Consider the following 21,528-nt stretch of genomic DNA (forward strand, 5'->3'; position numbering starts at 1 on the left):
TTGTCTGGCTGTTGCCTGGTGAAAGTGGGAGAGGGGAAGGAGGTCAGGGTATTCCTCTCTTTCTTAGGGTGGCTTTTGACCTGTAAGTAACTGAGAATTGGGTTTAGGGAGTGGGGGAAGTAGGTGGTTGGAAAGTAGGTTAGCCTGGAGACTCCTCCAGTCAGGCCTGGGATGCATAAAATGCTGAGGAGACCCTGAGATATACAAACTAACAAAGGTAGGAAACTGAGCATAGACCACCATTTTAGGCTTTGAGTTAGTCTTGTGTGATGCAAATTGCCAAACTTAGATTTAGGAGAAAGGCACTAGGCAGAAACATCTGCCAGAAACCCTTAGTAGGAGCCTACTAGCAGGGAGAAGAACCCCAGGCACAGCCTAACTCAGGTAGATCCAAAGCAGAACCCAACTTAAAAGCAGCTCTATGCTCCCTTGAGGGAGGAATTTAGTCACCATATTCAGAACAAGTCAGGCCCTGCCCATGCCATTTTTGGCCCAAGCAAAACTTGATCCAAGCATATAATTCCCTCCCTCAACCAAAATACTAGGGCCAAAGCAAGGAAAACTCCAAATACCATGAGAAAACACCTTGGTTTGAGGACATCCAAGGAATAAACCTTGAGGTCGATAGTAACCCACAAGAAGTCCAGGTGAAGCTTCTGGGAAGAAAAATACCCTGGCCACAATGATTATAGGAGTGCCTAGGAGAAATTAAAAGCGGGGGGGGGGGATTTAAAAATGGAATAGCTAAGGAACAAAGGATGGCAAGGAGAATTGATGCCTTAGAACAGACAGTAGAAAGCCTCATTCAAAAATTAAAAAATGAAATTAGAGTAGGCTGATCAGAAAACAATGATTCGACAAGAAGAAACATTAAAACATGATTAAAAAATAAAATGCATAAAATATGTAAGAAACAACTGCCCTGGAAAATACTTCAAGGAGAAACAATCTAAGAATTATCAGACTGTCTGAAATTCATTACCAAACAAAAAAGTCTGAATATCAAGTTTCAAGAAATTAAAAATGAAAACTGCCTAGAACTCTTAAAACAAGGAGTAAAGAGAATCCACCAGTCACCTCCTGAAAGACACCCCAAAATACAAATTTCCAGGAAGATCATAGCCAAAATCCAGAGCTTGTAGTTCAAAGAAAAAAAGTGACCCAAAGAATTCAAGTACAAAGCATAGTAAGGATCATACAAGACTTGGCAGCTGCCACTATAAAATAAAGAAGTTGGAATATGATTCCAAAAGGCAAAAAATAAAGGCTTACAACCAAGAATAACCTATCCAACACGTATAATCCTGGCTGGGGTGAAGGGAAGGGGTGAGGAAAGGAAAGGGGGAATGAACCTTTGATGGAATACAGAATTTCCAAGAATTCCTGATGAAAAGGCCAGACCTGATTAGACATTTTGAAATGGAATTGGAAGAACCAAAGTTACGTAGATTTATTTAGTTGGAAAGGAATATGTGAAGAGGAATTCTTTACATATTAATAGTGGGATAAGAAAGAAGTTTTGTCTCAGAACCCTAATATCTTTAAGGGTCATGGAAAAAGGTAAACATAGCAAAGGGCTGGTGGGTGGTTTAGTTCTTTTTGATTGTCTTAGAAGACAAAAATGGGAAAGACAGAGGCTGTACTGGAAAAGAAAGGAGGTGGAAAAGGAGGGAAATGATTTCATATAATAGAGTGATACATAATACAGAGAGGAGTAATCATAGAAGAAAAGGTGGGAGAAAATAGGCATTCCATGAACCAGACAAAGAAAGGTTCAACACAATTGCACACACCTACATGGAAATTTTGGCATACAATACAATAAATTCAAAAGGAAAATAGTATGAAATGGTGAAAAGGGTTGGGGAGGGTAGAGTCTAAGAAAGAGGCTACAATATGAAATGGAATGGTCATAAGCAAAAACATTTCAATGTTGGAGAAGGGGGATTAAAAAGAAAGGAATACAGAGTGAGAACTTGGGATTGGGGGAAGATTGGGGAAAAAAGGGAGGAAATGGTATTACTCTTACTCATCAATGACATCAGGAAGGTAATGTCTTGACTTGCAAGTGAATTGGATTTAAGTGAGGCAGGGCTGTGCAAAGTTATCAGCCTCACTCTCTCCTCCACAGTCATTTCATTTGGAGTCTACAGGCAAGACATAGGTCAGGACGATTGGCTATGACCCCCAATGCAGTGGGAGACCTTGGCCTTTTTAAGTTAAGGTCTTTCCCAGGTCTCAGTTTGTCTGAGGCAACACCCATTCTGGTATTTGTAGATCACAAGTGTCAAGCAACTCTCTTTTACCACTATCTTATAAAGAGGGGGGTAGGAAGATGGCGAAGTACAAGCAGTGACTTGCTTGAGCTCTCCCCCAAACCCTTCCAAATACCCATAAAAATGGCTCTAAACAAATTCTAGAGCAGCAGAACCCATAAAAAGATAGAGTGAAACAAATTTCCAGCCCAAGACAACCTGGATGGTTGATAGGAAAGGTCTGTTGCACCAGACTGGGAAATGAGCACAGTTCAGCATGGGCCAAGCAGTCAAAGACCAGGCCTCAGCAAACCTGGAGCAGGCCTCAGAACTGAATCACTAGCAGCTGTAGCAGTTTCCAGACTTCTCAATCCACAAACGCCAAAGACAACTTAGAAGGTCAGTAGGAAAGGTCTGTTGGGCTTGTGTGAGAAAGGAACATGGTCCTGCCCCACACCTGGCACAGCCCTGGGGTGGCAGCTGCTTTCACAGCTCTTGGCCCACAAATGATGGAGTGGGAGGGGGGGGAATCAAGTGGCTGATCAGAGGGGGATTGCAGGGATCTCTTTGCTGGCACTGAGGCAGGATTCTTTTGTTTTGCCCATGCTTGGATCTGGGTTGCAGTCCTAGAGTGAGGAGGAGCACTGGCATGGCAGGACTTGTGGCTGAAGTGGAGAGGGAATCATCCTCACAGTTCCAAGGCAGAAAAGACTGCTTGTGGTCACTCATAGACTAGAGCACAGGCCAGGAAAGGAGTAAATGCCTCTCCTTTGATCATATCACCTTGGAAGAAATGAAAATTTACAGGTCCCTAGAAGTATCTCTGAAAACAGCTATACAAACCCCCGAAGCCTGGGACAGTACATTCTCCACATTGGAAGCAGACTCTTACCTCAACAAAGACTCAAGTAATTGGCCAGGATCATGAGTAAGCAGTGCAAAAAGAGTCAGACTATATTATCTTACTTTGGTGACAAAGAAGATCAAAACATACAACCAGAAGAAGACAACAAAGTCAAAGCTCCTACATTCAAAGCCTCCAAGAAAATATGAATTGGTCTCAGGCTGTGGAAGAGCTCAAAAAGGATTTTGAAAATCAAGGAAGTAGAAGTAGAAGAAAAACTGGGAAGAGAAATGAGAGTGATGCAAGAAAATCATGAAAAACAAGCCAACAGTTTGCTAAAGGAGACCCCCCAAAAATACTGAAGAAAATGACACCTTAAAAAATAGACTAACCCAAATGGCACAAGAGGTCCAAAAATCCAATGAGGAGAAGAATGCCTTAAAAAGCAGAATTGGCCAAATGGAAAAGGAAGTCCAAAAGCTCACTGAAGAAAATAATTCCTTGAAAATTAGAATGGAGCAAATGGAAGCTAATGACTTCATAAGAAATCAAGAAATTATAAAACAAAACCAAAAAAATGAAAAAATAGGAGACAATGTGGAATACCTCATTGGAAAAACAACTGACCTGGAAAATAAATCCAAGAGAGATAATTAGAAAATTATTGGATTATCTGAAAGCCATGATCCAAAAAAAGAACCTAGACATCATCTTTCAAGAAATTATCAAGGAAAACTGTCCTGATATTCTAGAATCAGAGGGCAAAATAGTAATTGAAAAAATCCACTGGTCACCTCCTGAAAGAGATCCCCAAAGGAAAATTCCTAGGAATATTGTAGCCAAATTCCAGAGTTCCCAGGTCAATGAGAAAATATTGCAAGCAGTCAGAAAGAAACAAGTCAAGGGGGCAGCTAGGTGGTGCAGTGGATAGAGTACCGGCCCTGAAGTCAGGAGGGCCTGAGTTCAAATCTGGCCTCAGACCAAACACTTGACACTTATTAGTTGTGTGACCCTGGACAAGTCACTTAATCCCAATTGCCTAAAAAACAAACAAACAAACAAACAAAAAAAGTCAAGTATTGTGGAAACACAATGAAGATAACCACAAGATTTAGCAGCTTCTACATTAAGGGATTGGAAGGCTTGGAATATGATATTCTGTAGGGGTCAAAGGAGCTAGGATTAAAACAAAGAATCACCTACCCAGCAAAACTGAGTATAATCCATGAGGGGGAAAAATGGATATTCAGTGAATAGAGGACTTTCAAGCATTTTTGATGAAATGACCACAGCTAAATAGAAAATTTGACTTTCAAATACAAGACTCAAGAGAAGCATGAAATGGTAAATAGGAAAGAGACATAGTAAGGGACTTATTAAAGTTGAACTGTTTACATTCCTACATGGAAAGATGATATCTGTAACTCATGAGACCTTACTCAGTATTAGGGTAGTTGGAGGGAATACACACACACACACACACACACAGAGGGTACAGGTTGAGTTGAATATGAAGGGATGATATCTAAAAAGAAAATTAAGGGGTGAGAGAGGATTGTACTGGGAGAAGGAGAAAGGGAGAGGTAGGATGGGGTAAATTATCTCACATAAAACAGACAAGAAAAAGCTTTTACAGTGGAGGGTAAGTGGGGGAAGGTGAGAGGGAATGAATGAATCTTACTCTCATTGGATTTGGCTTAAGGAGAGAATAACATACACACTCAATTGGATATGGAAATCTATTTTACCATAAAGGAAAAAAGGGGGAAAGGGGATGGGGGGATGATAGAAGGGAGGAAGGACAGATTGGGGGAGGGGGTAATCAGAAGCAAACACTTTTGAGGAGGAACAGGGTCAAAGAAGAGGATAGAATAAATAGGGGGTGGGATAGGATGAAGGGAAATACAGTTAGTTTTTCACCACATAACTATTATGGAAATCTATCTTACCCTACAGAAAAATAGGGGGGAAGGGGATAAGAGAGGGGATGATAGAAGGGAGGGCAGATTGGGGGAGGGAGTAATCAGAAGCAAACATTCTTGAGGAGGGACAGGTCAAAGGAGAGAGTAGAATAAATAGGGGGTGGGATAGGATGAAGGGAAATATAGTTAGTTTTTCACAACATAACTATTATATGCAACTGGGAAATAAGATATACAGGCAAAGGGGTATAGAAATCTATCCTGCCCTACAGGAAAATAGAAGGAGAAGAGGATAAGAGAAGGGGAGGGTGTGATAGAATGGAGGGCAAATTGGGGAAAGGGGTATTCAGAATGCATGCCATCTTGGGGTTGGGGGAGGGGAGAAATGAGAAATTTGGAGCTCAAATTCTTGTGGAAGTGAATGTTGAAAACTAAAAATAAATAAATACATTTTTAAAAAGAGGGGGATGGGAGCAAAGAGACAATAGGATGGAAAGAATACACAATAATTATAACTTTGAATATGAATGGCATGAATTCACCCACAAAATGGAAGAAAATAGAATGGATTAGGAAACAGAATTTGACATGTTTATAAGAAACAATTGAAACAGAGAGATTCACAGGGTTAAAATGAGGTGCTAGAGCAAAATTCATTGTGCTTCAGCTGAATTTTAAAAAGCGGGATGGGGGGTAGTAATCATAATTTCAGATAAAACTATAGTAAATATAGGCAAGATAAAAAGATAAGCAGGGAAATTATGTTTAAAGGCACCATAGATAATGAATATATATATGTATATACATATATATCTATATATATGCATCTAACAGCATAGCATCTAAATACTTGAAGGAAAAGTTAATCTGATTGGAAGAGAGAAATAGACAATAAAACTTTAACAATGGGGAACCTTAATATATCACTTTTAGGTCTAGATAAATTGGGCCAAAAGATTTTCATCTTTTTTAAAAATCTGATTAAAACTTTAGAAAAATTAGAGATGATAGGCCTCTAGCCCGTAAGATGAAAATAGAAAAAGAATTATATACTGCTAGCTGCACAATGCATCTTTACAAAAATTGACAATGTATTGGGGCATTATGACTTCTCCAAAAAATATAGAAAAGCAATAATAATAAATTTACTAATCACAATGTAATAAAATTATATTCAATAAGGAACCCTTGGAATATTTAAAAATTAAAGACTATATAACATAACTTTAAAAAACTTGTGGGCCAGTGAACAAATTATAAGAACAATAGAAAATCTCACAAAAGAAAATAATAATAATGTGACAACATACCAAAACTTATGGGATGCATCTAAAACAGTTCTTACAGGAAAATATATATTGCTAAACACTTCCACTGATAAAAATGAGAAAGAACAAATCAATGGCTTGGGTATACAACTAACAAAACAAAAAAAAACCCAACTAAGCAACAAAATAGAAATTCTGAAAATTAAAGAAAAGATTAATAAAATGAAAGCAAATAGAACATTAAATTAAAAAATTAGAACTTTTTAAAGAAAAATTTAATAAAATAGCTAATCAGATTTTTTTAAAAGAGAGAAGGAAACCTAATTGTTCAACTCAAAAATGGAAAAGAACTCAGCAATTGAAAAAATAAAAGAAATTACCAGAAACTATTTTCCCAATTATATACTAACAAAATTGATAACTTAGAAGAAATAGATAAATATTTATAAGAATATAAAATACCCAGAAAAAGAAATTGAACAAACTATTTTTTTTAAAAAAAGCTTCCAGATACAGTAGGGGAGAATTACAGAACCAGATGGATTTACAAGTGCTTCTATCAAACATCCAGAGAACAATTAATTCTATATTACAAAAACTTTCTGCAATAATAATAAAAAAGAATCTTCCAATATCTTTCTGTGATACAAATACGGTCTTAACACCCAAACCAGGGAGAAACGAAGAAAAGAAAGAAAATTACAGGCCACTCTCTCCAATGAATGTTGATTCAAAATGAGAAATACAGTATTTGTTTCATACAAGAAAGAGTAAAAATAATATTAATCATGATAATAATATAAATAATAAAAACTATATTATTTTATCAACCTATAGTGAAAAGGCTTTTATCAAAATCCAACACTAATTTCTATGAACAACTCAAGAATGCATAGGAGGAAAAAAAGGGTTTTTCTTTAATAGAGTAAATAATAGCTATCTAAATCTAAAAGCAAATGTATGCAAAGAAAAAAGAAGCCTTTCCAAAAAGATGGAGTAAGGATGCTCATTATCACCACCATTATTTAATATAGTTCTAGAAATGGTAGCTGTACCAATAAGATCAGAAAGAGAAACTGAGGGAATAAGAATAGACAGAGGAAACAAAATTGCTTTCTTGCTAATAATATGATGATTTACTTAGAGTACCCTAAAGAGTGAACCAGTTTAAGTTCATTGAAACAATTCAGCAGTTGAAGGATATAAAATAAATCTATATAAATCACCAGCACTCTTATATGTTATCAACAAAACACAACAGAAAGTTCTTGAAAGAAAAATTTCATTGAAAATAACTACAAAAGCTATATAAAATATTTGGGAGTATATCTACCAAGATGAACCTGAAAACAATTATAAAACACTCTGCAGAAATAAAGACAGACCTAAACTGAAGAAACATTAATTGCTGGTTTGTAGGTCTAGCCAGTATAATAAAAATGACAGTATTACCTAAATTAATCTACTTATTCAGTGCTGTACCAATCATACTACCAAAGGAACATTTTATAAAGATAGAAAAAAAAATAAAAAGAAATCCATATGGAAGAACAAATGGTCAAGAATCTCAAAGGTAATAACTGTGAAGGAAGAGGATCTGTCAGTACCAAATCTCAAACTTTACTACAAAGCAGTCTTTAAAATAATCTGGTCATGGTTTAAAAAGAGAGATCAATCAATGGAACAGATTAGGTATACAATATGCAGAAGCAAACAAAAGGTAGTATAATTTATGAAAAACCCAAAGACCCTAGTGACTGGGGGAAGGATTCAGTATTTGACAAAAAACTACTAGGAAAACTAGACAGCAGTCTGGCAGAAATTAGGTTTAGACCAACACTTTACTGTATGTATCTAGATAAGCACTGAATGGATAACGTGGCTTAGATATAAAAGGTAAACAAATTAGAGGATTGAAGAAGAAATTATCTTTCAGATTTATGGATGGGGAAAGGTTAAATAATAAAAGATTGCACAAGATAAAATGGGACAATTTTGACTATTTGAAATTTTAAAAGTTTTTGCACAAATATGTGGTTAAAATGAAAAAGGAATCTAGTAAATAGGAAAAATATCTTTGCAGCAAATTTCTCTAATAAAGATCTAATATCCATGATAATTAAGGAATTGATTCAAATTTATAAGAATTAGAGCCATTTCCCTATTGATAGTCAAAAGATAAAACAAGCTTTTTGGGGGAAGAAATCCAAACTACGAATAACCATTTAACAAATGCTCTAAATCACTAATAATTAAAGAAGTGCAGATTAAAGCAACTCCATCCATCAGACTAGCTGGAGATGACAAAAGAGGAAAATGACAAGATTAGAGAGGGGAATTGTAGGGAAACAGGCACTAGTACACTTAATTGAATCACTTAATGTGAATTGGTCCAGCCATTCTGGAAAGCAATTTGCAATGATGCCCAAAAAGTTACCCCACAATCCAGCTATACCACCACTAGGCCTGTATCTTAAATAAGTCAAGAGAGAGAGAAAAGGGACCTAAGTAGACAAGAATATTAAGAGCAGATCCTTTCGTAGTAGCCAAAAATTGGAAACTAAGAGGCTTTCCTCTTACAGGGAAAACAAATTACGGTATTTGACTGTAACAGAATATTACTGTGCCATAAGAAATGATGAATTTGATAATTTCAGTGAAAAACTGGAATGACCTCTATGAACTGACGAAGATCGAAGTGAGCACAATTGGAAAAACAATTTACACAATGCCAATGTTATAGAGAGAAGACCCAAAGATTAAACACCCTGGTTCACTTCCTCTGAATCTCAAACTGTACTACAAAGCAGTAATCATTAAAATAATTTGGTCATGGTTTAAAATGGGAGAGATCAAACAGTGGAACAGATTAGGTACACAATACACAGAAGAAAATAAACACAGTAGCATAGGCAAAATGGAAAAAAAAAAAACAAAGACCGGGTGAACCGGCGAACTTTAAAAAGCAGAAACAAACATTTTCAGGAACGGCCAGTGTGTGAATTTGTTTTGCATGTGTATGAAGACAGTTTTATTTTATTTTTTTTGGTCTGTAGGGAAGGAATGGGAAGGGCAGATTACAAATGCATGTAAGTATATATGTATATATGTGCATATATGTGTACGTATATATGTATGTATGCATAAATGTATTTTTTTTTTTAAGAAAGGAAGTAGAAAGTAGAGTAGGAATGGGGAAGCGCTGGTCCTACTCTATTCCCTGGCCAGTGGAAGGAGGCGAATGGAAGGGTGCAGCGTGGCGGGCTCTGTAAGATGCGAGGGAGAGGAGAGCTAGGGGCGTGGGCCACTCGTGCTGGTGATTTGGTGAATCCAAAGAAAAAGGTGTGGGGTCACTGAGCCTTCCGAGCCCCGCAGCCCTTCTTTCTCTGTCTTCCTTTCTTCTTCACAGCCCCCAGCCCGCAGGACCGCAGGACCCCAGCCCCCCAGCCACGCGTCTCTCCACCTTCCGCCAGCCTCCATCCCCAGCTCCCCGGGAAACTGGGAGAAAGCCGAGCTAGAGGAGGGGGCTGTGGGGAAGTTGGTGGGGGGCTGGGGGGAGGGGGAGAGGCGTGGACAGCCCGGAGTCTTGGGTCGCCACGTGACCCTCATCACTTAGGAATGCGGTGATGTCACTGGGGGCGTGGCTCTCCCCAAAATTGATGAAGAAGAAAAAAGAGAAGGCAGAAAAAGTTTCTTCCCTCCTGGAGCCAGAGCCGGAGCCGGAGCCGGAGCCGGAGCCGGAGCCGGAGCCGGAGCCGGAGTCGGGCGGAGAACAGAGGAGGAGGCCCCCTCCGTGGGCGCTGGAGGAACCCCTTCGGAGTTCCCATCCTCTCCACTCGTGGCTAGAACCCCCTTCCCTGCCATGTCTGGCCCCACCTGGCTCCCCCCGAAGCAGCCGGAGCCCACCAGGCTCCCCCCGGGAAGAGCTCTCCTGCGGGGCACTCCCGGACCCTCAGTTCACGGAGCAGGTAACGGGCAGTCCAGCCTAGGACCCAGGAGTGGAGGGTGTCTAATGCCCCTCTAGTCCTCGCTTCCCTCTGGGTCCCTGGGTCCCCACTTTCCTTTCTTGTCCTGCTCCCCTGCTGGAGACCGTAGTGCCCCACCCCCACCCCACCCCTCCCGCAGCGCAGGTCTTACTTCTTCCAGGTTCCTTTCTCTTAACACCTGGGCTGTGCAGAGACAGGAAGCCTCGGGGAGTAATGAATCGTCCCACACCACTCCTTCCCTTGTTCCTGGAAGCCTGCTTTTCTCTTCCCCTTTTCTTCCTTCCTCTCTAACCAGCGCCCTAACCCCGCTTCATGTTTAGTCAATTCCTACCATCTCCCAGCAGAGCAAAGTTATCAGGGCCCAGGCCGACAAGAAGAACTGGCACCAGTCTTGGGGAGATGTACTGGAGCTTCCCAAAGCATACAGGTGGGAAGTAGAAGGATTTTGAGGTGGAGGCTTGATGTTTGGGTTCCCAGGGAATGGGTGTAGAAATTTCCTGACTCCCTTGCCCCCTTTCTTCTTGACCTCAGGGGCTTCGGCAAGACAGGGGAGCCATACACCTGGGAAGTCTGGATGCAGAAATAGATTCACTGACCAGCATGTTGGCTGACCTGGATAGTAGTAGGGGCCATGCTCCATGTCGTCCAGACAGACAGGTGACTCCCAGAATCCTCATCCTTTGCTTCTCCAACAGCATGCCCTTGGAAAACAGAGAGATCTTTTCTTTCTTCTACAAGATGCCAAAACCCCCAACCTTTTCCATTCCAAGGCTTTTGGGTTGTGTCGTAATATATAAGCATGGAAGAACTTACAGGTTGTCAAGGTAGATCCCACTCACCCCATGCTATCTTTATTTCTTTTTAGGCATGTGAGCCCCTTCGACCCCCTCCCTACCGCATGGGTCTCCTGAAACCAGGTGGAGGAGTGACCACTCCACCAAGGGTCCCAGCCCCATCTTATGGGGGCCCTGCCCCTGCCTCCTATACCACAGCCAGCACTCCAGTTGGCCCTGCCTTCCCGGTCCAGGTGAAGGTGGCTCAGCCTGTGAGGGGGTATGGTCAGTCCTGGCGGGGTGTCCCTCAAGCCTCTAGCCCACCCCCAGCTCCTTACCCTCCTTCTACCAGTTGGGCTGAGTCTTGGGCGAGTTCCTATGAGGGGCACAGAGAGCTCAGGGCCAAAGAGGAGAGTGTTGGAGCCTCTGGCCCAAGAGGAGGAAGAAGAACAGGAGGAGGATATGTACCCAAGGTGAGCCGGGGAGACAGTAATGCTTTTGTCATTGATGGGAAATGGGTGGGAGTGATTCTGGAGGAGAGGTGACAAAACCCCTTAAAGGAAAGGTGGGTGGCTGGGAGAGGGGGAAGAGGCAGCCCGAGATCCCAAGGTTGCCTGGGTTCTTCCCCTTTCCTTGGCCATTGTGTTAGAAGATTGAGAGAGACCTGGCAATCAGTTCTCATGGGAAGAACATTGGGTTTGGGGCTAAAGGAACCAAGTGTGAGCTCCAACTCTTAACACTTACTGAGAGATTATGCAAATCATTTCACTCCAGCTTCCTCTTCTTTAAAGTGAAGATAAACATACTTGCCTTATCCACCTAAGGAAATTCCAAAGTGCCATTTATTGTGAACTTTAGTTATTATTATGTGGTTCTCTGTGGCTCGTTCCTCTTGGAGGTTTGGGGACAGAAGGGATTGAGCCTTATTCTTGTCCCTTCTTCCCATGCCCTAGGCTGCCCCGAGCAGGGCCCCCCCTGAGGAAGAGCTGGACAGACTAACCAAGAAGTTGGTGCATGACATGAACCATCCACCCAGTGGGGAATACTTTGGTGAGCCAGGGTCTGAACATCTGCATTTTTTTTGAGGGCGGTGCAGGGATGTTCTGGTATTCTCTAGACTAAAGCTGAACCTCACTTCTCCCTTCCCTTCTCTCCCCACCCTGCCCCTGCCTTGCTCCCTAGGCCGATGTGGGGGCTGTGGGGAGGACGTGGTAGGGGATGGTGCTGGAGTTATTGCCCTCGACCGTGTCTTCCACGTGGGCTGCTTTGTGTGCTCCACATGCCAAGCTCAGCTCCGGGGCCAGCACTTCTATGCAGTGGAGAAGAAGGCATATTGTGAAGGCTGCTATGTGGTAAGTGACAGGAAGCCAGGGTTCAGTGTGAAGGGAGATTTGGGGTCAGAAAGGATTGCCAGGCTAGGGAAATAGATAACTTAGTCGGGTCTGAGTGTGGTCTATGCCAGATAGGGTACATATCTTCAAGTTCTTCCCTAGAGGGTTTGAGACTTGGTTGAGTGCCAAGGTGATGGGAGGCTGGGAGTCCAGACACTTGGGTTCTGGCAGGGAGTTTGACTGGAAAGTTGACTGTGGGGCTGCCCTGTCCCTTCTTCAACAGGCAACCCTGGAGAAGTGTTCCATGTGCTCCCAGCCTATCTTGGACCGGATTCTGCGGGCCATGGGGAAGGCCTATCACCCTGGCTGCTTTACTTGTGTTGTGTGTCACCAAGGCCTTGATGGCATTCCTTTCACAGTGGATGCCACCAGCCAGATCCACTGTATTGAAGACTTCCACAGGTCCTGATGGTCACCCTCTCTCTCAGCCTTTCCTTCTCTGTGGTCTCAACAACTCCATTCCCCTACCTATGTCAGTTTCCCCAAATCTTTACCCCATTCATAGGGATCATAGAAATCACATAATGTCAGAAGAAACTTGAGAAGCCACCTAGTACAATCTTTCATTTTTACAAATGAGCAGACTGAAACTCAGAGAGGTAGGGTGATGTGTCTGACAGCACAGACAGGGGAGTGGTAGAGCTAGGTTTTGAACCCAGGTCTGTTGACCTCAAGTTGGCATGCATTCCACTATGCCACTCTGCCTACCCTTCTTCTGTCTGTAGTGATGTTTCTCCACAGACCCATGCTGTTTTTGCTGTGGATTTGACTTCTCCGTCCTCTGTTCCACTTCCCTGGGTTCCTTTTCTCTTCTACTCCCCTGTCTCAACACCCTTCTCCACTCTGCTTTCAGGAAGTTTGCCCCTCGATGCTCTGTGTGCGGTGGTGCCATCATGCCTGAACCTGGGCAGGAGGAGACTGTGAGGATTGTTGCCCTTGATCGAAGCTTCCACATCGGTTGCTACAAATGCGAGGTCAGGGGACCTAGTCTGGGCTGGAGGGCTAGGGGGTGGGGGAGAGGTGGAGGGTAGTGAGTTTGGGGAAGGAAGTGGAGGATATAGCTAGAAGCAGTCTGGGGGTCCTGGGAGCATGGGGAGCAGAGGACTGATGGCAGAGTCTTGTCTCCCTGTCCTTTCTTCCTCCTTTTCTCTTCCCACTTGCCTCCCAGGAATGTGGACTGTTGCTGTCGTCAGAGGGAGAATGTCAGGGCTGCTACCCCTTGGATGGTCATATCCTGTGCAAGACCTGTAGTGCCTGGCGAATCCAGGAGCTCTCGGCCACTGTCACCACCGACTGCTGAGATTCTCCACAATCGTGACCTGCCAGCATGTCCTCTTAACATCCCCCTACCCATCTTGCTCCCATTTACAATTAGATGCTAAGTCCCATGCCCCTCACCCCCAGTCTTCACATAACTGCCAAGCCTCAGGACTACTTGCTCTGCCTGTGAGGGGAGCAGGAATTGCTGAACTAAGGAGCTGGATTGCTGGATTACAGGGAGTGGAATGGAGAAAGGTGTGGAGGAGGTTGGCCTGAAGCTAGTGGTGCAGCGTTTTGGGCTATAGAGAGAAGCAGCCAAAGGGCTAAATGCTTGGTTTCCAGGGTTATTGGACACCTGGGTTCTGGGAGGAGGTAAAACTGGGAAACTGATCCTGAGAGTGGCCTGTTTTGGGAAGAGTGCTACCCTAGAGGGAAATGTTTCCTGGACTCCAAGCTCATCTGATCCTTTCAGCCACAGAAAAGGCCAGCCTTCTTGGCTATTCGTTATGCAACAGAGGGCCTTCTCTAAAGTAAATTTTCCATGGCTACAAAGGCCACCAGGTCTGGCAGCACGAAGAAATAGGGAAAACCACAATGACTTCTCTAAATCACAGTCTCCCAGAATTAGAATGGATCTCAAAAACCATCTAGTCCAACCTTTACCTCAGTCATCTGGTCAACAAGCATTTATTAAGTACCTACTATATGCTAGACATTGTGGTAAGCATTAAGGGAAACAACATTAAAAATGACACATACAAACTATATAGAGGTTAAGTTGGAGATAACCAACAGAGGAGAGGCACTAGCATTAATTGGGGATTAGGAAAGGCTTCTTGTCAGAGGTGGGACAACTGGGACTTCAAAAAATCCAGGGAAGCCAGGAAGTGAAGATGAAGAGGGCAAGACTTGCAGGCATGGGGAATGGCCTGTGAACATGCACTGCGAAGGGAAATGGACTGTTTTGTGCAATGAAGAACAAGGAGGCCATTGTCACTGGATCACAGAAAACCTGGGGTAAGGTAGAAGGAGATTAAAAGGTAGGAGAAGGCTAGGTTGTGAAAGGCTTTGCCAGATGATTTCATATTTGATTTTGGGGGTGATAGGGAGACACTGGAGTTTATTGAGCAGAGGAGTGACATGGTTGGACCTGTGCTTCAAGTTGGTCACTTTGACAGGAGGGTGGTTTGGAATAGGGAGAGACTTAAGGCAGAGACCAACCAGAAGGCTATTATAATAGTCCTGAACAAAAAATTTCTCCTTAGCAGAGTAGTGCCTGGCACATAATAAGCACTTAATAAATGTTTCCTGTTTGACTGATGACTGACAAGAGACCACCCAGCCTTTGCTTGAAGACCTCCAGCGAAGGAGGAAACCACTATCTCTCATACCAGCCCTTTTGGAGAGGAAGCTTTTCCTTATATCAGGCACAATTTGCCTCTTTTGGGACTGCCATTCTTTGCTCTTAGTTCTGCTCTCCAAGACCAAGCAGAATAGTTTGGAAAGAATGCTAAATTAGGAGTCAGAGGACCAGGGTTTGAATTCTAGTTTTACCATTTACTTTGTGACCTTGAGCAAATAAATCACTTGAACAAGATGGCCTTCAAGATCCCTTGCCATTGTAAATTTATTATCCTAAGGCTAAAGACGGCAATCATATCGCCCTGTCTTCTCTTCTTTGGCTAAATAGCCCCAATTCAAGTCCTTATATGAGGCCCCAAGTTCCCCCTCCCCCACCCTGCCATACTCTCTTTGAAGCCTAACTTCTCCATCTCCAAGTTAACCCTAATAGAGTGGTACATTCCCTTTATTGGGCTCCTTAAGCCCCTACTTCTAGCTTACATTTACTTCCTGAGGGAGGAAGAGATTCCCCATATTTAAAATGGGGGTTTAATCATGGGAGAAATCAAGGGTTTCCTGCTGGTTGGGGCCAATGTTTCCCTCTTTTCCTCACAGCCATTGCCCTTCTCCCCTAGGATATATGGATCCTCTACATCAAGATGCTGGCAAGGATAAGTTTGTAACTGCCTAATTCATAATTTTATGAGTAAGGCGGAAATTTGGATAACCCTTAAAAGAGAGTTGAGAGATGTGGCCTTGTGGGTACAGGTAGATACAGGGGGATTTTGTGGAACCAATAAAGAAATTTTGTGGTTGAGATGACAGCTGGTTCAATGGTAGCATAAAATGGTGGTGGGAAGGTGAGATACAATAGTTGTGACATGCCCCAACATCACCCCCACTGCCCCCATCTCCAATTGCCAGGCAGCCCCACCTTCCTCCCTTCAGCAGGGGAAATCTTGGCCAGACACCACAGCCAATATTTAAGATTGAGGCAGGATAATGCTGTAAAACACTCTGCCCTGCCTCCCCATGTATCTTCTACTAGGTGTGGGGAACAATTCTATCTCCACCATTGAGGTGACAGTATTTCCAAAGAAATTAAATCCTGGAGAGAAGGACTGAAGGGAAGGGGGATGATGACCACAAGTTCTATGAGAAATAGGCATATATTGGATTTCCAATAAAATTTGTTGTTTGTGGGGGAGGGGGTAAGGAGTTGGTGACCAAGAATAGGTGAGAGGAACTACTTCATGAAGAAGGGAAGATCAGCTGAAAGGGAATGGGTCTACAAGAAAGTGACCAAGAGGTAAAGTGTAAGATATTCTTAGGGAGTGCGCATGAGAAGGGAAATCTTGGCTGAAGAGTTGTAGGCCTCCTCCATTCCAGCTGGATTTCCAAGACAGTCATCTCCCTTGCCCCCATTTGTGAGCCTTGCCCTTGTGTGTGTATCCCCCTGTATCCCCCTCCCTGAAATTGGGAGAGGGATGAGGCATGTGAGGAGAATCTAGCTACCCCATGGCTTCCCATATGGCATGCAGTCTTGTTCTAGTCACGGCTGTGTATTAACCCAAGTTCCCAGGCAAAATATTAAGGGTGGTGGTGATTAGAGTCTCTACTCTTATTTTTTCATTCATACTCCCACCTACCCTTAGGGAAACCAAATTACTTGCTCACAGTGAGTGAGGCCCAACCTTGGCCTCTGAGCTGTAAGCCTACATTGGAGAGCTCTTCCACCTCTCTCCTACATAGAGGAGTCACTTGAGGAAGTAAGGAAGGAATTTTTGAAAACCTAGAATTCATTAATTCTATAAGCTTCTGCCTGCTAATGGCTAGCAAATTTGTCTTTGCCATAAGGAAAGCTCCTGGTGACCCCTTGCCAGTGCTGGCTGCTGATTAAGCTGCATTGACCCAAGAGGAGGAAATGAATACTTATTCCCAGTTGCCACTTTCTGCAAGCTCTGCTAACATCATTCATCTACTCCTTTGAAATTCATGCCATTCTCTTTAGAGAGAGTAACAAAACCCTCTTGTGAGAGTTTTTGGTTGTTTGTTTTTGTTTTTACAAGATTAACTCTGTGTCTTTTAAAAAAAAAATTATTCTCAGGTTCACATTCTCTCTCACATTCTCTTCCTCCTCCCCCCAATTAAGAAAGCAAGAACAAAATTCATTATAAACATGTATAAACAAATTAAAGTATTGGCCATGTTTATAAATCTGTACTCTTGAGTCCATAACCTCTCTATCTGGATGTGAGTAGCATATTTCGTAGTGAATCCTTGGGAACTGTGGTTGGTCGTTACGTTGATTAGAGTTTCTAAGTCTTTCAAAATTGTTTGTCTTTACAATATTATTGTTAGTGTATAAATTGTTCTGGTTCTGTTCACTTTATTTAGCATCAGTTCAAACAAGTTTCCCAAGTTTCTTTGAAACCATCCTTTCATCATTTCTTGTAGTGCAATAAATAGTATTCCATCACATTCATATAGCACAACTGAAGGACACACCTCATTTTCCAATTCTTTGCCACCATAAAAAGAGCTGCTACAAATATTTTTGTACATATGGGCGCCTTTTCTCTTTGATCTAAGACAATCACTTTAAGTTTCCAGTATGGTGTCAGTTGCATTCATTCATGCTAAGGCCCTATAATCCTCTCAAATTGATTAAAGAACTTGATATCAATGAAAGGAGTAAAGTATAAACACTTTTTCATACCTCCTTTACACTGAATAGTCTCTGTAATCTTCTCAGGTTTGTTCAGAGCTCCAGTGGCTTCTTATTAGCTCCAAGATCAAGTATAAAATCCTCTGCTTTGCATTCAAAGCCCTTCATAATCTGGCCTTCCTCTCACCTTTCCAATCTTCTTATCAGTCAGTAATAAGCAAATAACTGCAATGGAAAACTACAAACATAATATACCATATTAATTACAAAAACAATAAAAATCACATGATTATATCAATAATTATAGAAAAGCTTTCCTTTTCTGAGATTGGGTAATTGGGCTATTTTAATTCTCTTTCTTGTCCTGATAATCTATTTTATTTTTTGTGAATGTTCATCCATTTAATTTAAATGACTATTTTTGCTAGCATATAATTGAGCAAAATAATTTCTAGCAATTTTACATTTTCCTCTTCATTTGTTGTAACATTTTTTCCCTTTTTTTGGTAATTTGATTTTCCTTTTCTTTTTATCAGATTAGATAATTGTTCTTCTATTTTGTTGTGTTTTTTTCCCTTCAAAAAATCCACTCCTGGTTTGTTTGCCATTTTAATAGTTTTTTTTAATTATTTCTCTTTTGATTTTCTGAATTTTTACTTTGTGTTTTAGTTAAGTTTAAAATTTTATTGCTTTTCTAGTTATTTTAGTTGCAAACTCAAGTAATTGATCTGTTAATTCTTTCTTTTGTTAATGAATGTGTTTAAACATATAATTTTCCCCTAAGTACTGTTTTGGCTTCATTCCAAAAGTTGCAGAATGCTGTCTCTTTGTTGTCATTTTTCTTAATGAAATTACTTATTGTTTCTATGATTTGTTATTTGACCCACTGATTCTTTATAATTAAATTATTTGGTTTTCATTTAAGTTTGAATTTTTTTCTTCAAAGGCTCTTTGTTGATCATGATTTTTATTGTATTGTGGTCAGTACGAGGTTTAAAAGTATATTTCTACTTTCTACATTTGTTTATGAGGTTTTCATGACCTAACACATGGTCAATTTTTGTAACGTTGCCATGTGCAACCAAACAATATGCATACTGCTTTCTGTTCATGTTCTGTAATTGCCAGATCTATCCTATCTAAGTATCCTACAATTCTATTTGGATCCTAAATTTTAAAAAATCTTTTTTTTAATTAGATTTTTCTAGGTCTCAAAGGAGCAGACTGGGGAGATACTTACCTATTATAATTTTGCTGTATGATTCTCCCTATAATTCAATTCAATTTTCCTTGATATATTTGGATGCTATACCATTTGGTGCATAGTTCTATTAAGTAGGGACTGGATCTATGATTTAATTGATAACTTCATTGAATGAGGAAACTCTCCTTTTCTGATTCAGTCTTAGACAGTTGTTTAGAGCACCAAGAGGTTAAATGACTTGCCTGGGGTCACATAGTCATTGTTTAAAGGACAGGACTTGAACCTAGTTCTTCCCAGGTTTGAGGCTGGCTTCCTAGCCACATTCTACACTGATTCATGTTTGTATTTTAAAGTTTCAGCTCAGCTCTAGTCTTGCCATCCAGAATGTTTGAAAGTTCTCTATTCCATTAGAGATCCATTTTTTTAAAACTTGTAGGATTATTCTTAGTTTTGCAGAGTAAGTTATTTTTGTTTTTTAATAGCCCCTCTCAAAGCATTCCCCCAATTTGTGCTTATAATTGTGGGTTGGGTATCCAGAAAGTGGTTATTACCTTAGGTTCTAAGGGTAAACCATTGGGTGTCTCTCTACATGGTACTTATACTGTGGCTTATAAATCTGTACTATTTCGCTTCCCCTTGAGTCAGCCAGTTTATTTAACTTTTAACAAAGGCGTTTATTAAGATTTACTAAAGACATTAACTAATAAAAAACAGTTGGTATAAAATATTACCCCTCCTCCTCACCCTCCAAACTTGGAGTTCATTTACTTTATCATAAATACAGATAGTATCCATGGGAAGAATGGTTTCAAACTAACCCATGTAGAATACACGTGTGGCAAAAGGTAATTCACAAAGCCTGGCACTGCATGACCTGTAAGTAGTTTCTTCATAGAATCCTCACACAGCTCCCCTTAGGTGTAGTGTCTTTTTTGGGTGGGCAACTCAGCTGGACCTCTAGAGTCTACTTCTTTCTTGAAACCATCATAGTACTCTGCTACAATATAAATATATAAATATATATTTAAATATATGTATGTATATATGTATTCCCTTAGATGATTCTCTACATCTATGTCTGTCCTCAGGTGTGTGTCTTTGCTTCTGGCTGGATACATTGTTCAGTAACTCTGATGACATAGCCAGTGGATTGGGGTGATTGTAGTGACAAGGAAAGAAAATCTCTCTCCTTGCTGCCCTCCATTTTTGGTGCAAAAGTCTCCTTTCCATAACTACCGCCAAATCCCAAACTAGATTCTTACTACTCTTTTTACTGTAATTCATCTAACTACTGTATTAAAAACCCTCATGAGGTGTAAGCTAGCTTATTTGTTCAGTCAATATCTCCTTCCCATTTTTTATCCAAGCAATCCCTCATAAAGGGACCGTAGGTTATCGTCTTATCTTGTTTACATATTAAAACCTCATCATGTATGATCACATTGGTTGAGTTAGGTTCAGGGAAAGGGGATGGAAATCACATTCCTTACCTCTTAAGCATTTATCTTTTGCCTATTGCAGTTCAAGATTTTCTCTTCTTTAAGTGTTTGCTGCCAAGTTTTGAGTGATCCTGAATATAGTTCCTTGGTATTTGAGGACTCAAGGCATTAAGAAAGGAAGGAATGAAGGAAGGAAGGAGCACTTATTAAATGCACCAGTGCTAAACACTTTACAAATATGATCTCATTCATTCTTCCAACAACAGTCAAGTAATATGCCCAGGGACACACAGCTACTATGTGTTTGAGGCATCATTTGAACTCAGGTCTTTCTGATTCCACGCCCAGCACTTTTTATCCACTATGCCACCTAGCTCCCTTGCACAAAGCCTTTGCAACACCATAGAAGTGAAAGCAGTTCCCAGCCATTCATGGAAATCATCAATATATGATACTTTAGGTATAGACATCTTTTCTATCGTAACTATCCGGATCTCATGAAAATCCAAAGCTTCATGCTAGGAGATATTTGCACCAAATTTAGCATGGACCTAATAGAAGTTTGGGATCTACCAGGTTGTATCCTTTCAGCTTATATTAGGGGAATTTGGGCATAAATCCAGCATTGATCATGGTTGTATTCTTGCATGAGATAATTTGCCAAAGGAGTAGGTAGATAGTTCACAGAAAAAAAAATACCTGTGCAAGTTCTGAATTGGGGCACAAGATTCCCCCAGTACATGTCATCATGCATTTCCATAAGCAGTTCACCAAATTCCCATATGGTTTGGCAGCAAGCAGAGCATACTGTGCATGAGTTGAGAACTGGGCCTCCATTGGCTAGTTGCCTATTACACATAGTTGCTTCAGTATCAAATAGGAAATTTCCCAATATCCCAGATATAGCATCAGGTATATAGGGTCCAAGGAAGGGTGTAGAATCCCATTGTTGATAATTTAAACATATGAAAATATTTAAAATCCATTGCTGTGATCAGTTTAAAAATCCAAATTTTAAAAGATTGTACTTGGCTCACTTCTGAATCACAAATTTTGTACCTTTTTTTTTCTTCAATGCAACAAGTTGCAGAAAATAGAAAGAATTTTTATATTTTATTTTTCTAGTTTTCCTCTCCTCCCATGATTGGCCAGATTAAAAAGTAGGAAAAAATATGGT

At 41.0% G+C, this 21,528-nt stretch overlaps 1 protein-coding gene across 2 annotated transcripts; it reads left to right on the forward strand.

The window, feature by feature from the left end:
* The first annotated feature begins 10,002 nt into the window (after positions 1–10,002).
* TRIP6 (thyroid hormone receptor interactor 6) lies at positions 10,003–15,862 on the forward strand. Of its 2 annotated transcripts, none has more exons than XM_027844242.1 (9): positions 10,003–10,257; positions 10,617–10,702; positions 10,807–10,932; positions 11,141–11,521; positions 12,002–12,098; positions 12,231–12,400; positions 12,663–12,841; positions 13,293–13,413; positions 13,608–15,862. In XM_027844242.1, exons 1-9 carry the CDS (start codon positions 10,152–10,154, stop codon positions 13,737–13,739), a joined length of 1,398 nt encoding a protein of 465 aa, XP_027700043.1. In that variant the 5' UTR covers positions 10,003–10,151; the 3' UTR covers positions 13,740–15,862. The 2 variants fall into 2 exon arrangements, with proteins under 2 accessions (XP_027700043.1, XP_027700048.1); XM_027844247.1 differs by having other exon boundaries at positions 10,620–10,702.
* The last annotated feature ends 5,666 nt before the right edge of the window (positions 15,863–21,528 follow it).

Source organism: Vombatus ursinus, unplaced genomic scaffold (assembly GCF_900497805.2).
Source record: "Vombatus ursinus unplaced genomic scaffold, bare-nosed wombat genome assembly UNPS02005197.1, whole genome shotgun sequence".
NCBI classification, from domain to species: Eukaryota; Metazoa; Chordata; class Mammalia; order Diprotodontia; family Vombatidae; genus Vombatus; species Vombatus ursinus.